At 46.0% G+C, this 16,368-nt stretch overlaps 1 protein-coding gene across 2 annotated transcripts; it reads left to right on the top strand.

The window, feature by feature from the left end:
* The first annotated feature begins 12,273 nt into the window (after window positions 1-12,273).
* LOC127308449 (signal peptide peptidase-like 5) lies at window positions 12,274-16,093 on the top strand. Of its 2 annotated transcripts, XM_051339275.1 has the most exons (15): window positions 12,274-12,291; window positions 12,382-12,535; window positions 12,943-13,101; window positions 13,199-13,310; window positions 13,403-13,522; window positions 13,675-13,826; window positions 13,913-14,095; window positions 14,346-14,380; window positions 14,521-14,677; window positions 14,756-14,809; window positions 14,928-15,020; window positions 15,102-15,244; window positions 15,398-15,468; window positions 15,613-15,696; window positions 15,790-16,093. In XM_051339275.1, exons 2-15 carry the CDS (start codon window positions 12,407-12,409, stop codon window positions 15,936-15,938), a joined length of 1,641 nt encoding a protein of 546 aa, XP_051195235.1. In that variant the 5' UTR covers window positions 12,274-12,291; window positions 12,382-12,406; the 3' UTR covers window positions 15,939-16,093. The 2 variants fall into 2 exon arrangements, with proteins under 2 accessions (XP_051195235.1, XP_051195236.1); XM_051339276.2 differs by lacking the exon at window positions 12,274-12,291 and having other exon boundaries at window positions 12,298-12,535.
* Window positions 16,094-16,368: the final 275 nt, after the last annotated feature.

The raw sequence follows: 16,368 nt of genomic DNA, 5'->3' as shown, positions 1-16,368 counted from the left end.
TCATGCATAAGAGAATACTGATTAGTTCTACCATTATGAACAGATTCTCTATCAAATTGCCAAGGTCTACCAAGTAACAAAGAACAAGCTTGCATAGGTACAACATCACAATCAACAAAATCAGAATATGTACCAATAGTAAAATGCACATGTGTAGTTCTTGTTACCTTGAGCTTCCGAGAGCTCTCAAACCATTGAATGTAGTATGGATGTGTGCGCTGTCTTGTAGAAAGAGAAAGCTTCTCCACCATGTCAACGCTAGCCAGATTATTGCAGCTCCCTCCATCAATAATGATCCTTATAGCTCGCTCTTTTACAACGCCTCTTGTTTGAAACAGATTGTGGCATTGATCATGCTTAGCTTTGCTCAATTGCACGCTCAACACACGCTGTGCAACTAAGCTCCTGTACTGATCAGTAGTGTCAGCATCCATTACCTCTATCTCTCTCTCAGAATCAGAATTGGCACCATCACGTGCAGCAATAAGGGCCAATGTATCTTCATCAAAGTCACTTGCAGAATCATATTCTCCATCTTCACGCACCAACATCACACGCTTTGTTCTGCATTCTCTCTCTATGTGACCAAATCCCAAGCATTTGCGACATTGAATGTCGCGCGTCTTCCCTGTGGAGGCCATGGAAGATGAACTCCGAGGAGGACCAGCAGATGGTGGTGGAGTCGCAACAGGTGGTGCTCGTGATGCAGGCGCGGTGTACTTGGAAGTAGTAGGTGCTGGTGCAGTCCCACGCGATGGTGGCGCTGATTGTCGCGGCGACCACGACGATGTACGACCTGCAGAAACATTAGCTCTTCTCCATGGTGGTTGACGATCCTGCACTTCACATTCAGCTTTGCAAGCAAGATGAAACAAGCGAGTAATAGTGGTGTACTCCTTATAATCTAAAATATGCTGAATCTCTTTATTCAAACCACCAAAGAAACGTGCAAGCATAGCCTCATTATCCTCTACAACACCACAGCGAATCATACCAGTTTGCAATTCTTGATAATAGTCTTCTACAGAATTTTTCCCTTGTTCTAAGCGAGACAATTTCTTAAGTAAATCACGCTGATAATGTGGAGGAACAAAACGAGTACGCATAGCAAGTTTTAAACCAACCCAAGTAGTAGGAATATTAGCAGGACGTGCTCTACAATGTTCAGACCACCAAATAGAAGCAAAATCTTTGAACTCACAAGTAGCAGCATTAACACGCAAGTGATCAGGGTATTTTAAACATGCAAAGCGTTGTTCTACTTCCAATTCCCATGTAAGATATGCATCAGGATTATATCTACCCTCAAATGGCGGAATATTCAATTTAAGTTTAGCAACATGATCATCATCATTACGTACCGGGCGTGGAGGTGGACGAGCGTTGCGGTTCAGTTGTCGTGGACGACCCGGTGCAGGTTGTTCGACTTCCTCGCCGTCCAGTACGTTCTCCTCGACCTGCTCGTCCACGTCCGCTTCATAGTCTTCGTATCCTTCATCAGAAGGCGCGTCAGATGCGGCTGCTGCAGCAGGAGCGGTACCCGCAGGCACATCCGCACGAGGAACACGGCGTGCGCGTCGTTGCACATTGTCGCGAGGTGGCGGCAACCGAGTCAAAAGCTCCTGGAACTTGGCGTCGAGCTTGGAGTTGAAAGCTGCCTCGAGGCCATCCAGCTTGTCCAGCGCGTCGGTGAGTTTGGCATCCACGTCACCAATGCGCGCATCGGTGTCGCGTGCATGCCCGCCCAAAAGGTGGGTGAAATGAGCATGCAACTGTTCAGACGTCATCTTGGCCGGGTCAACAGCGGCCGGATCAACTGGTCCTGACATGGTTAGTACACAAAAAGCACAAATGTATATGCCTACAAACTACAGAATATGGTGGTTCACGCGCAATTCGTCAAGCAAAATACGAAGCTCTTACAAGTTCTTACCAAACAGGAGGAAGGCGATGTAACAACCAGCAAGGATCAGCGTCTCCAAAGATTGCCAAAGCGATTACCAGGTGTCGACACAGTGCACGTGGAGACAATATGTAGAGCTGTAGGAAGGCTAATATAGTAGCACAACATCAATTGTCAAAATAGCAATGCAATATTGAAAGTATGCTCACCACGGTACTGTGCTGGTCCTAGGCTAGACCGTACTAGAGACGCGAGCCTAGTTCACCAACGATGTCACGGCGTGGCACACAAGCAACGAGCAGCTATGGAGTGATATATGGTGGTGGTTGGCTCCAACAAGCACAAAGGAATAGCTCAAAAGCAAGATATAAGTGAAGAACACAGGAATTTCCGGGTAGTAAACTTAAACGTCAAAAAACTCAACCTTCCCGACGTTTTTTGGCAATTCTGAGAGTTCCGGAAGCCGCACAACTACGAAGTTGTTGTGGCTGGATAGAATTTTTCTCCCGGTGATTTTGACTGGTAAACCATCGAAAACGGAGTTCGTATGCAAAAGTTACGCTCGGTTAAAGTTTGCAGTCGAAAACTGCCCAATTCGGACTAAAATCGACCTGACTAGTGGAAATCGGGTCAAACCCGACTGGGATGCGGATTTGACTTTTTTTTTTTGCGATTTTTTTTTCGCAACTTTTTTTTTTGCTCTTCTACTCACAAACGGAAGGCGGCGATTATCTGGACACGACTATGGACACAATAATGGTGGTGCGTGTATACGGATGTATATGGTGATGGCGGAAGTATATGGCAGGTGTATATGACAATGGCGGAAGTATGTGGCAGGTGTATATGGCGATGATGGCGGTGATCGGCGTAAGGTGCGAGTGGCGGCGGCGACGTAACCAATATGACCAGAAATCGAAACTCTAAAGGAACTAGACGCTAAGACCAGCAACTCGACATGAAGATGCAGACACAAATTCAACTATGCAAAACTAAAAAGACAATGCAAGGCGTGGCAGGGGGTTTATGGGACGATATGATCTAAACCCTAACAGTATTTTTTTTTGGCTTTTTCGTGGTTTATGGGTATGATGGCAGATGCAATCTACACTAGGAAAACAGTAAATTCTCACCGAGCAACCTGAAATCTGATACCACTTGATAGGGCAAAGGTGTCCGATCTTTCGATGAGAGTATGATAACGTCGATTTGTTGGTGGAGTTCGTGCTTGACGATCCGACTACACGTGCAACGCTCGCGCGCCAATGCAATCGCTAGGACAATCTCCGGAAGTTACTGATCTTGCGGATGCACGATCAGCCTGACCAGCGAGGATCTTAATTCCTACCTGAAATCGAGAACAAGTAAGAACTAATGTTGCAATCAGAATATTGCGGATGAAAGATGAAAGCTTTATTGAAAAAGGTGGGATTCCGAATAGTTGGTCTTGTTCTGGGCGTTGGCCTCAAAAGAAGTACACGAAGTTGCAGCAATTGGCTAACTTTTAATCTAATCAAAATCCGAGTCTAAACGTGACGGCTATGGCGGTATTTAAAGGAGGAAAAGGTGGGGTTTCGGCCAACCATACGTATGGTGGTCGAACCAAACCCTAGAAGGCCTTTCCCCCTTCAATACAGATTCTAAAAAGTGGCTGACTTAATTCCTGCGAAAATGACATGGGCCTGGCCCAAAGCTAAAGGTGATGCAGCACCATAACATGCTATGGACGAAATTATGAAGTGGGAAACTCTATATTTCGTCCATATCTTCATCTCTTCTTATGGTGGCTTCAAAGTTCTGAAATCTCCACTTGCGGCGTCATCTTCAATCCTCAAACGCTTGCTGCCATCTCCTCCATGCGTGATCATGCTCCAATGCTTGTCCTCCTCATCCATGCTTGGTCCATCATTCCTAAGAGTAACAAACATATCTAATTTAGGCAGCATCATATTCTCATGTATGTTAGAAATAGTTCCAAGAAACGAAAGTACCTGATAGTTAAGTTGTTTGGCACGAGCTCGAGTGATTGGTCCTTGTATTTGTGTGGCTGTAGGTACATCGGTTGTATCAAGAGATGGGATGTCCTCATCACCACACTTGGGCGAGGTTACATGGCTGTATCGTACACTCGTACCGGCCATACCTCTTTCGTTCATCGCTCGGTGTCTCCATTGCACAGCTCATCGAGAATTTATGACAGGCTAAAACGAAAAGTTCTTAAAACAAGGTTAATCGTCCGGGATGCGCGATCAAGAGGCGATCGCGGTGATCCCCAGCCGCCTCCCGTCGGCGCGTCGATCTACCCCAAGTCGATGGCCTTCGGGCCATGGAGGAGGGGTGGATCTATCCCCCGTCGACAGGAGGGCTTCGTATTTTTGGTTTTAGGGTGAAGGTTTGGTGGGGCGGCGGCGTCTTCTCCAATAAAGTCTCCTCAGCTTCAACCCCATCTCGACGGTGACGTCGAGAAGCTTGTGGGAGTGGTGTGGTTTTCGAGGATCTTTTTTGGCTGGGGGATCTTCAGATCGTCACGAAGCTTCATCAACGGTTATTCCTTCTTCCACGTCTCTGGGACGGATGTGGTCTTCTTAACCCGTTCGGCATCCAACAAATCCAGGCAAGCACAGGAAGCTGCGGCAGCGGTGGTGCGCCGTCGACACAGTCTGGAGCTTGAAGACGAGAGACATCTCTAGAATTTTTTTTAATCGCATAAATCTCATGTAATTTTCGTTCCACTTGTCGTGTTCTTTAATTTCGGTGTGGCTTATGTTTAGAAACGGAGAGAGTATATTATATAGCTGCTCATATCACTACGTGCTTATCTTCTTGATGCTGCGGTGTGCAATTGACATAGGACACGGTTTGATTTTCTCATCCAACTCATGAAACTATGCACCAAGTTAGTGTGTCCACCAGTTTTCTCCCCTCTCTCCAATTATTCACAAATTCTTGTCCATCCTCTCTCTCCCTACACATCTTTCGTCTCCAAAATACTCCTAAGCAAAAGTGGCAGCATCACTGGCCACGGCCATGGGTTTGTGGCTCTCCGCCCCGCCAATCTAGACACCATCTGTTACCTCTCACCTCTCACCCAAAAATAATTAGTGGATCACCAAGGTCCTAGAAGACCATAGACACCGGTGCCAGACCGCTCGAGTTCTCGGGCGTAGCCTTGGATTCTGCGAACCCGAGGCCTCAATTCCGTTTCCCATGACTCCGTCATCAACCAACAACTGCAATTTCCGCTGCTCCCCTCTGGTTATGGTTGTATGTATAAAACCAAGTATGAACTGCTCGGGCATTTAGACCAAGCAATGGCCGGGACGGCGGAGGCCTCCAACGGGCCGGGCGGTCCAAGCTCCCGGACGACCTCCGCATCACGGTCTACCGTCGATGCTGCTCCTCGCTGTACGACCGTGCACGCTCCGCCACCGTGTGCACGTCGTGGCGCGCCATCGGGTCGCAGCATCCAGCGTTGCTCGGCTTCCCGCTGCTGCTCCCCTCAATCAGAGACGGCGAACGTGACCACCAGCTGCGAGTGTACAACTTCGAGGATGGCCGGTGGCGGGATTTTGGAGTGGCGGCTGCTGGGGCTCTTCGACCTGCAATCCCGCGCGCGGGTGGGGCGCTGCCGGTGGGGGCCTGGCCGAAGGCGGTCTGCGGGACTGTCCGGCGGCGGGAGACACGCAGGTGGGGCGCCGGCCACAGGGGCCTGGCCGAACGCGGTCGGCGAGGGCCGGCGGCGAGATGCACGCGGCTTGTGTCGGCTGGATCAGATATGGTGGAGGCAGAGTTGGGGTTAGGCTGCCGTGAGGAAAGAAAATAAAAACGAACCGGTATCATGGCAACCTGCGTATTATGTATTTTGGTGGAAGGGCAAATCGGTCCAATAAAAATAAAAATAAAAAGTTAGACGAAAAATTTGGTAGAAACCTTAGCTCCTTTATTATTAGGTATATATATAGCACAAATGTCCGTGCGTTGCAACGGGAGAAAGGAAAATCTACCTTCGAGAAGATGCACAATCGTACACTCTCACGACAGCGGAATTTAGGTGTTTGCCGCCCCATCAAGTTTGAATAATTCAATGTAGAGTTAGGATAAATTTTTAGATGTAAAATGTTAGCACATCCCAAATTCTGCCAAGTAATCATTGCTCCTCGAGTACAACACAACTATACAAAAATAAAATCCTTAATTATAATTATTAGGAATAGGTATTTGATCTAATTATAATGAAAACATGATTTGATCAGAGTTGGTGCATCGCCTAGATTTGTATTCAAACCCTTCTTGTATTTAGGTCCCAAAATCATACTGTATACATGTGCATTCAAAGGATCTTGACCGAACATAATGCACTCCACAGGAATATATTATTAGTACTCTCTCCATCTACCAAAGATATGATATCTCAAATTATCTAATTTGCATTTATCTGCATTTTTTCGACATAATTTACTGTAGAAGAAACCAACCGCATATTTATAAAAACAAAACCAACCTTCAGGACTGATCTATGTAAGTAATTATGAGAGCGTGCTTTTCTAACTGTCAAAAAAAAAAAATCAGAGAATCAGAGAAACCGTGATTGAGGCGAAGACAAAAGAACCACCACAGGCAGCATTGGTGTCGCAGTGGAGCGCTATGAACAGTCTACTCTGTTCACGCGTGTGGCTGCTTGAACAAATCGAATCACCATTGAATCTAAATCCAGTCCAGCTCTGCATCCCCATAGAGTACTTGGCGGCATTCGATTCTCGTCCGCTCTATCGCGTGGCGGCCACCAACTCAACCAATTCAACGTTGACCCTGTCAAAATCGAAATTAGCATCACAATTTCTCAAATTCCGGAATCAAAAAATATCAGATCGATAGAGGATGGAGAGCTCCTTCTGCCGCCACTCAACACTACCAGAGCACATCAGGCAACAACTTAGCGGCAAGACCGCAATCCCCGACAGGCCATCCCAGCGAGTCATTTGTGTCGTTCACAGGAAGCCGTCCGCCGTCCCGCCGACGTCCATGGCAGCCGTCCGTCACCGCGTCCGCCGTCCCGTCGGCATCCATGACAGCGATCTGCTTCTTTCCTATGAGGTGGTGTGGGGCGCCGCGGGCGGGGTGGGATGGGCGCTGATTGGAAACTTGGCAGCGCTGGCGGCAGCTCCGTCACTCCTCTACCGCTCGAACGGGACGAGAAATACGAACAATAGGAATGCCACAAACGCCGCCTCCGCCACCATCTTCTCATCAGAGCGGTGGTAGACCGGGCCGCCGTCTATCCTCCTCCGCAACCGCCGTGGAGGTGCCCGGATCTGGCCGAACAGGGGATTATGGACGGAGATCGATACGGTTGGAGCTCGGGGCCTGGGACGACGCTTGTCATGGAGGTCGACGGAGACAGCGGACGCGACGGCAGATGGGAGAACAAATTCTGGGGGCCAATCTACGCCGCTCGGCAGGTAGCAACCAGATCGATCTGGCTTGGGTTCTGCTCGGGAGGAGAGAATAGCTCGGGGATGGAAGAAGAAAAGAAGCCAACCGGTACAATGGCAACCTGCAGTATTATGTGATTTGGTGGGAGGGCAAAATCGTCCTAAAAAAAGTTGGACGAAAATTTTGGCAGAAACCTTAGTGCGGGCGGGGTGGGATGGGCGCTGATTGGAAACTTGGCAGCGCTGGCGGCAACTCCGTCACTCCTCTGCCGCTCGAACGGGACGAGAAATACGAACAATAGGAATGCCACAAACGCCGCCTCCGCCACCATCTTCTCATCAGAGCGGTGGTAGACCGGGCCGCCGTCTATCCTCCTCCGCAACCGCCATGGAGGTGCCCGGATCTGGCCGAACAGGGGATTATGGACGGAGATCGATACGGTTGGAGCTCGGGGCCTGGGACGACGCTTGTCATGGAGGTCGACGGAGACAGCGGACGCGACGGCAGATGGGAGAACAAATTCTGGGGGCCAATCTACGCCGCTCGGCAGTAGCAACGGATCGATGCGGCTTGGGTTACGCTCGGGAGGAGAGAATAGCTCGGGGATGGAAGAAGAAAAGAAGCCAACCGGTACAATGGCAACCTGCAGTATTATGTGATTTGGTGGGAGGGCAAAATCGTCCTAAAAAAAGTTGGACGAAAATTTTGGCAGAAACCTTAGTTCCTTTATTATTAGGTATATATACTAGGAAAATTGCCCATGCGTTGCAATGGGGTTATTACGGATTTACGGCTCGTTGGTACATGCATTTAGCGCTTCCATGGCGCCCTCCACAGTCAGGTGTGCCACCATTTTCGCCTCTACCCGCTGTCTTTGTTAGGCAACCCGACACACGTGTGTCAGCACCATCGCCACCTCACCTCGCGCGAAAAGCCTTTGTCTCCATCTCTCGAGGTCAAGGATTAGAAGAAGCTAAAGAAGATAGATAAATCTTTGGGGAGTAGTTAGGATGCGGATTGCCCGATCCAACCTAATTTGACCAAATGATTAGGGTACTTCGTGAAACAAATAAAATTATGGAACAATTTAGGATAAAATAGACCTCAGTAGAAAGCGGTGTGACAGGGTACACATGGAAGCATCATCTTTGGGCAAAGTCACCTTCATGAAAGAACGCAATTACTTGATTTGACAACATAATCAAAAACATATTTATCATATATATGGGTATATATTCTAACTTAAAACTTATAGATGTTGATCAAACTGAGCAATTATGCTCCTCAAATGTGCGTGACTCGTTAAAGCCAATCTTACAGTAAATCCTGACGAGGTCAATCACAATCAGGAGTTGCCTAGGTTGTCCATGGTATTACCAAGCAAACGACGGGATTACCCTTTTATGGTTCAGTCTTGGCACCCTTTTCTGGTTCAATCTCAGCGCCTCCAGGCAGAGTGTCAATACGCGATTCAGCTACACTTGGTGCTGGCCATACGTATCTATGTACGCTTGAGCTGATGCAGCGCGTCATCGCGCAATTGCAACTGCCAAATAGTGTGTGCAGCCAAAGCGCCTGACAGACAACAAGACCTGGAATATAGCGCGGCGACGATGAACTTGGCCATCACGACGGCGATGGCGCCATCCTTATTATGTTTGCAGCATGCAGCTCCATGCCTTACGCACGACAACTCTTCTTCGTTTTACCTCTGATCCGGTGTACGGTGATGACGGCCGGGATTGGATTGGTAGCAGCACAAAACATGATCGTTTCGTTTTTCATGCAGCCAGGACGACCCGAAGACCAGCAGGGCGATAGGTGGCGAACGGCGTGCCCCGCTTTGCTGCTGCACGGTACGAGCTGCTCCTGTTCGCAGGTTATTCAGGCGCCCGAGGCGCTCATCTCCACGTCGGGGCGCTCTAGCGAGTCCCAGGCATGCGTGGCGGCGCTCCTTGACGGCGCCGAGCAGGGTGGCGTCCTGAACGGAGCAGGTCTTCGTTGAGGAGGTGCAGCTGCTCCACGCCAGCGACATGGGCGCGTGCCTCGATCACGACGATCTTGGTGCCGCCAACCAAGGGGCACCACGCGACGATCGTTGAGGAGGTGCTATCTTTTGACCTTTTCTAACCCTTGCCGCCGGCGCCAATCACGCGAGCCAAAGAGAGGATTCATCCGATTGGCGATCTTCGCCTTGTTGCAAAGGAATTGGATTGATCTAGTCTTTTCTTGCTTGGCCGGATAGGTTTCCGCAGCTCATCTTCGCCGCCGCTGCCTGGTACGGGAACGGCCAGGTTAGCTAGCAGTTACGCCTCATCCCGAATTTTCTCACGATCACAAGATTTTACTGATCGAGTTCCTGGCTAGGGCGCTCTATATGTGATCTCTCACATCTGGCTACCGTAGGTTACCTGGAGACCGGACTTAGCCTAACGTAGCTGGCCTATTTTGATCCGGATCGGAGTCTGTTGAACCTACGAAACTTTACAAAGTCCGACCAGAGTTTGCTAAAGGTACGAAACTTTACAACGCGCGGAGACCATCCATCGTGACAATTGGGCGAGCGATGGACGAACACGTATATTGGGGCGGACCAAAGCGCCTTTACGACGGACCAAACCAAGAAAACGTTAGCTCCTTTATTATTAGGTATAGATAGATAAATGTTATCAAAGGATAGATGATGATGAACCTAGCGTACAAGAAAAAATTACACACACTCACACAAAGACATGTCTACCAAAGAGGTTACCATCAGAAGCGGAGAACTATGACACTACGACTAGGATACTAAGGGTGGCATAATTGTTGGTAAATTATGGTTAAATCTTTTTTGCAACTAAGGGCGGTATAATTGTTGGTAGATGGCATATGTTGTCTTGGTCTTGCCTGTAGTGCAAGATGAGATGGAATCATAGATGATGATGGGCCCATATTCCTCCTCTTTCTGAGCTCCGACGTGACAAAAGCACTTCATCCATTGCTTGATATTGTAAATCATGAAAAAAAGCAGATATTTGTTTTATCTTTGTGTAGTGACACCTTAATCGTATGCGACAAAAGTACTTCTTCCATGACCGGTTGACCCGATGTTTTTAATCATGGAAAATGGTAAGTAGCCAATTTATCATACAACACAATTACAAAATAATTATGACATCAATGAATTGTTGAAATTGGAATACATAACAAAACAAAAGACAGATCATTGGTAAGAGCTAGTTCCAACCTTCCCGGGGTATGATGAACACACCAATAAATTTTCTACAGCAGCAGAAAACACTTTTCCCTCTACACCTATTCATTTTCCTCAGGGCATATATAATATGCTGACGTCAGTCTTTTTCTTAAAGATGCCACGTTGAATATTTGCTTAATTTGAGGGGAGAGAAATAAGCAAGAGAATGTTGTCCTCCCTTAGATAAAGGATGAACCTTTAGAGCATGATTGGTTGTTTGCATGCCTTTTTTTTCCATCTTGTGCAACTTAGCCTGCCAGCTACCGTATAAGTGGAAACTTGGTTTGAGCCAGCATTTGAACTATGATTGGTTGCTAACAATTCCATTCAGGCTCGGTGAGATAACGAAAGACCATTCGATTGGTAGGTTGCACGTCGAGGATTGTTGTGGCTAACTAAATTAGTTCAATATTAATCCCCTCTAATGTGTCTAATCGTTCATCGATTCGAGATAAGATCTACATGAAAAAGATGCACCTCGACATAGTGATTCCATTCCCACGGCCGCTTCGTAGTTTCGTCTAGTGTTTTAAACTTTATTTCGTCTTCTATTTGAAATTTTTGAACATAAAAGTAGTGTGAATTGGTGATATGAAGCTAATTAAAAGAAATTTCAAGTGGTCAACCATGTGCGACGAAGTTGACAAAATTCGTTCAAAAAAGCTTCAAAGAAAACACGAGATAGAGTTTAAAACACTCGACGAAACTATGAACCTGTCACGGGAATGGATTCACAACATCAATGCACATCTCTTTCGTGTAGAGCTTATGTCAAATCGAAGCATCATTTTATAGATCAGGGGATGATTAAAATGATCTAGATTAGTACTAAGTATGTACATGAGCTCCTAAATGTGCAGACAATAAGAGCCCACTTTTGCGCTCGCTAGTGACTAGCGGACTAGGAACACTCGAATCAAGCGTGCTTCGTGGATTAACATTTGCTTGTATTTGGACTGAGATTTTTTCTTCGTCGTGGGCTACCAAACGCGCGAAACTTGACCAAGTAAAAAATGATAAACTACTTCTCGAGCAACCAATCACGTCCTTAGAAAATAGGAGAAAACTATTTTATGCGTTGTACGATACGTCTTTTCTTAGCAAATTAATTTCTTACTATAAATTAAATAATTTACATTAATTGCTAGGGAGTAGGGATAACAATAAGATATATGATTGTATAACATTACTTTTCAATATGTATATAATGCAAATTACATACATATATATATATATATATGCATGGTAAATCACATCTAAATTAGCCAGTATACATTCTAAATTACATGCAAACTTAGGCATTTTATTATGTAATGAAAACAATTAAATGCCCTGGTTTCATCTTGTGATTGGGAGAAAAGTAAATTTGTGAAGAATTAAGGGCATGTTTGGTTCCCAGCCACAGTTTGCCAAGCCTAATTTTGGCAAGTGTGGCAGCCACAAAAGTGTGGCTAGGATTTTGGAAGCCACAAAGTGTGGCAAAAGTTGGCAAAAAATTCACTCTATGACAAGTGGGCCATATAATTATTGAAGTGTGGCAACTCTAAAGTGTGGCAAGAACCAAACACATGCCAAATTACCAAACTTTGGCTTGGCTAGGAACCAAACAGGCCCGTATACTAGCCGATTGCCAAATAGACTCTCTAATTTTTTATCGTCTTGTTATGTCTTGTTTTGAGCAATGTTCTCTGCAAGCTGCGCGTAATTGGAAAATAAGGTAAAAGGTCAACCTTCTCTGTCAGTCAGACCTTTTTCTCGCTGCCGCTGTTCCTTTCCCCATCATCGTCTCCGGCGACTCCATCTCCAGCTGCACGAGAGAGGGAGGGAGGCGGATGGCCGCGTCGGTGGTGCTGGCGGTGCTGCTTGCGTCGGCACTGGCGGGGGCCGCTGCCGGCGGCGACATCGTCCACCAGGACGACCAGGCCCCCAAGATTCCCGGCTGCTCCAACGACTTCGTCCTCGTAATTATCTTTCACATGTTCCCTGCGCTCTCCTCCCCCCCTCTCTCGCTCTATTCGGATTCACGGTTTTACTTCTAGATTCCGATTTCCCGGGCCAATTATCTTGTTCCTCTCTTAATTGCTACTCCTTAAGTTCTAGGGTTAGTAAGCCAAATGAACTCCCATCTGGTGGGGAATTTCAATTGAACCGAATTAGATTGCAAATTGGTAAATGGATGGATGCATAAGCTATGGTAGTATTGGATTGCCGTCACCTCCCTTTCTACAGCTTCATTTCATCATAAACATCCTCATACTTACATTGCACACACTTAATTCTATTTCTCTAACCTGCCGACACTCAAACTTCCATGGTACACACTCCATTCTATTCCTCTCCTAAACCGTGCCGTTCGAACTGGTTCAAGGTCAAAGTGCAGAGCTGGGTCGACGGCAAAGAGAAAGACGAGTATGTTGGTGTTGGCGCCCGCTTCGGTCCCAAGATAGTGTCCAAGGAGAAATATGCGAACCGAACTCAGCTCATTCTGGCGGACCCGATTGAGTGCTGCAGTCCTCCAAAAGAAAAGGTTTGCCTTCTCAAGCGAGTCAAGAATTATATTTGCTTGGATAGCAGTGCAAGCGCTTGTGGATCCCAGTAATCTCAGCTTCATTTGTTTGTTCTAGGTTTCTGGAGGCCTCCTTCTAGTTAAAAGGGGGAAATGCAAGTTCACGAAGAAAGCAAAGATCGCAGAGGCGGCTGGTGCTTCTGGTATACTCATCATAAACCATGGCACCGGTAAGTCTCCTTTCTGTCTATGGTTTAAGGCATTGCTTCTTGTATGTAGGATTGACCCTAGCAGTGTTCCTTATCATTTGTCTACCCTGCAGAGCTGTACAAGATGGTCTGTGAAAAGAACGAGACAGAGCTTGATATACACATACCGGCAGTTCTCTTGCCACAAGATGCGGGCATCGCTTTACACTCGCTTGTTACCGATGGTAAATCAGGTAAACCCCTAACTCATTTTTGGCATTGTTGCCCCTGAAATGTTAGTACTTGCTTCTGTTATCTGGCTGGCTTTGACTTTATCTTAACTTGGATTTTGGTTATGTATTCTACCTAAAATAGCTTACTGACATAACTTTCTATCTTTCCATAGTTTCTGTGCAGCTATACTCTCCAGATCGTCCTGTAGTCGATACGGCAGAGGTTTTTCTTTGGCTCATGGCTGTCGGCACTGTCCTCTGTGCGTCATACTGGTCAGCATGGAGCTCTAGGGAAGCCATTAATGAACAGGAGAAGCTCCTGAAGGTTCTGATCTGTTAATTCCGTGATGATTAGTTTCTATGCATCTTCTACTTAAACTATGGAACTGACAAGTGCATTTACTGTAAAAGGATGGCCACGAAGTCTCACTGAATGTTGAGGGCGGAGGTTCTAGCGGCATTGTAGATATCAACGTGATATCAGCAATAATGTTTGTTGTGATTGCATCCTGCTTCTTAATAATGCTTTACAAGCTGATGTCTACCTGGTTTGTTGAGCTACTGGTGGTAATATTCTGCATCGGCGGTGTTGAGGTGCAATTTTATCCGACTTACACTTTTGCCATAGTTCTAATAAGTTGATGCTACCAAAGCAATAAATAAATAAAATTCTCCTAGTCCATTCATGGTACAAGTACTATAAAAGGACCAAATAGGATGATATGTTGCTACTACATTGGACCAATGTAATTTTTCCCACCCATTGGTATGCAAACTGTTGCCTTAGCTAATCCCCTGCTGCTTTGCATTCCTTTCCTTGAACTAATGCCTCTTGTTTATGCAGGGTCTGCAAACATGCTTGGTTGCTTTGTTGTCAAGGTACATGAGCTTTATCTTGCATAGTTGTTCTTGAACATCTCGAACTACCCTTTTGTTTGTTTATTTGATGACTATTTGTTTGTTACTGATTCTTTTTCTGTGAAAGTTTTGTACTAATTCAAAATAATCGAATATTTCAGATGGTTTAGATCTGCTGCGGAATCATTTCTGAAAGTACCATTCTTTGGTGCTATTTCGTACCTTACGCTGGCAGTATCCCCATTTTGCGTTGTGTTTGCTGTTCTATGGGCTGTTTATCGTCAGTATCCCTATGCTTGGATTGGGCAAGATATTCTTGTGAGTGCAATTTTCTGTAGTATTCCACGCCTTTCAATGCAACAACCATATCAATTGATATCTGGCTCTGTACTTCAGGGTATTGCACTGATAGTTACTGTTATCCAAATTGTCAGAGTACCTAACCTCAAGGTAATGTACATGTTCTTGACTCTTGAGGGTTGATTTTATATCATGCTCAGTTTTGGTACGAACTCCCTTCACAACTTGTTTTGGCATGTGTCTCGTTTACCTTTTTGGCTACGATCAGGTTGGTTCAGTTCTTCTCAGTTGTGCTTTCTTCTACGACATATTCTGGGTATTCATCTCCAAGAGGTGGTTTCATGAGAGTGTGATGATTGCGGTACGTATAATGGGCGGGCTGTTACCTTATCTGGTGGCATCATATCTAGTCTTGCTAGTTATACAGGCATTCTTGTCGTAGGTTGCACGTGGTGATAAGACCGATGAAGATGGTGTGCCCATGTTGCTGAAAATCCCACGGATGTTTGATCCATGGGGTGGATACAGTATCATCGGCTTTGGTGACATCCTTCTTCCTGGGCTGGTAGTTGCATTTGCCTTAAGGTTAGTTTGCCAAAGGTTCCATCATTTTTTCATTTGAACCAGAGCAGGCATGCGGGGTTTGCTATTTAGAACAGCTGCTTTAACATGTCGTGGTGTGTGTTGTTTATGTGGTTAGCAAGCTCAGCATCCAGTTTTCATTTAATTTTTCCGCAGATATGATTGGGCTGCCAAGAAAAGCTTGCGGTCTGGTTACTTTCTGTGGTCAGCTTTGGCCTATGGCACTGGTAAGCGATCTATGCTCCCCTACTTGAGAAAGAGAAAAGCCATTATTATATCTAATGCACATAGTAGTTATTCTATCATTCACACACAATGAGAGCTTTATATTTTCTGCTATTTGACTTGCTGGAACTTTTGACCGACATCAGGGCTTCTTATTACGTATGTCGCGTTGAACCTTATGGATGGGCATGGCCAGCCTGCTCTTCTCTACATCGTGCCTTTCACACTTGGTAATCAGAAACTAACACCACCGATTTATATTTATCACCTGGTTCATGGATGGACATGGATTAATAAGATAGCTAATCTGTTCTGAAATTCAGGCACGTTGATATCGCTTGGGTGGAAGAGAAGGGAGCTTCAGAATCTGTGGTTCAAGGGAGAGCCAGAGAGAGTCTGCACTCATGTGCATATGATGATGCAGCCTCATCAGGCCAAGGATATATCAGTATCTGATCCATCTTCCTCTTAGATTAGATAGATACCTGCTGGCGGCTTGGTTGCTCTGTAAATGTAACTGTAACTGCCCTCGTAGGAAGGAGAGGAAGTACTCGTAGTATCTGATCTTGATCCTATGTATTCCTAATATCTATGTATTGCTGGTAAATAAATGTTTCGCTCCACACACGTTCCTAGGCTGTTTGATGCTACCTGTAATATAATCCTAGCCCCTTGTGTTGTATGAAAAGGAAAAAAAAAATGAAAGAAGGAAAGTACATAGAAGCTCCTTGTCGACAAATCGGAGTTCAGGGCCGTGCCCTGGCTGTTTTCTGAAGAATTTTCCCCGAGAACTTAAGAGGATCACATGGGCCTCTTTGCACAGAAGAGAATATGTAGACTTGTTAGAAGTCTGTACTCTCTTATCTTATCATCATCCACCCAAATATTATTATGTAGCTGGT

Source organism: Lolium perenne, chromosome 6 (assembly GCF_019359855.2).
Source record: "Lolium perenne isolate Kyuss_39 chromosome 6, Kyuss_2.0, whole genome shotgun sequence".
NCBI classification, from domain to species: domain Eukaryota; kingdom Viridiplantae; phylum Streptophyta; class Magnoliopsida; order Poales; family Poaceae; genus Lolium; species Lolium perenne.
This window is presented reverse-complemented; position numbering and strand designations above follow the sequence as displayed.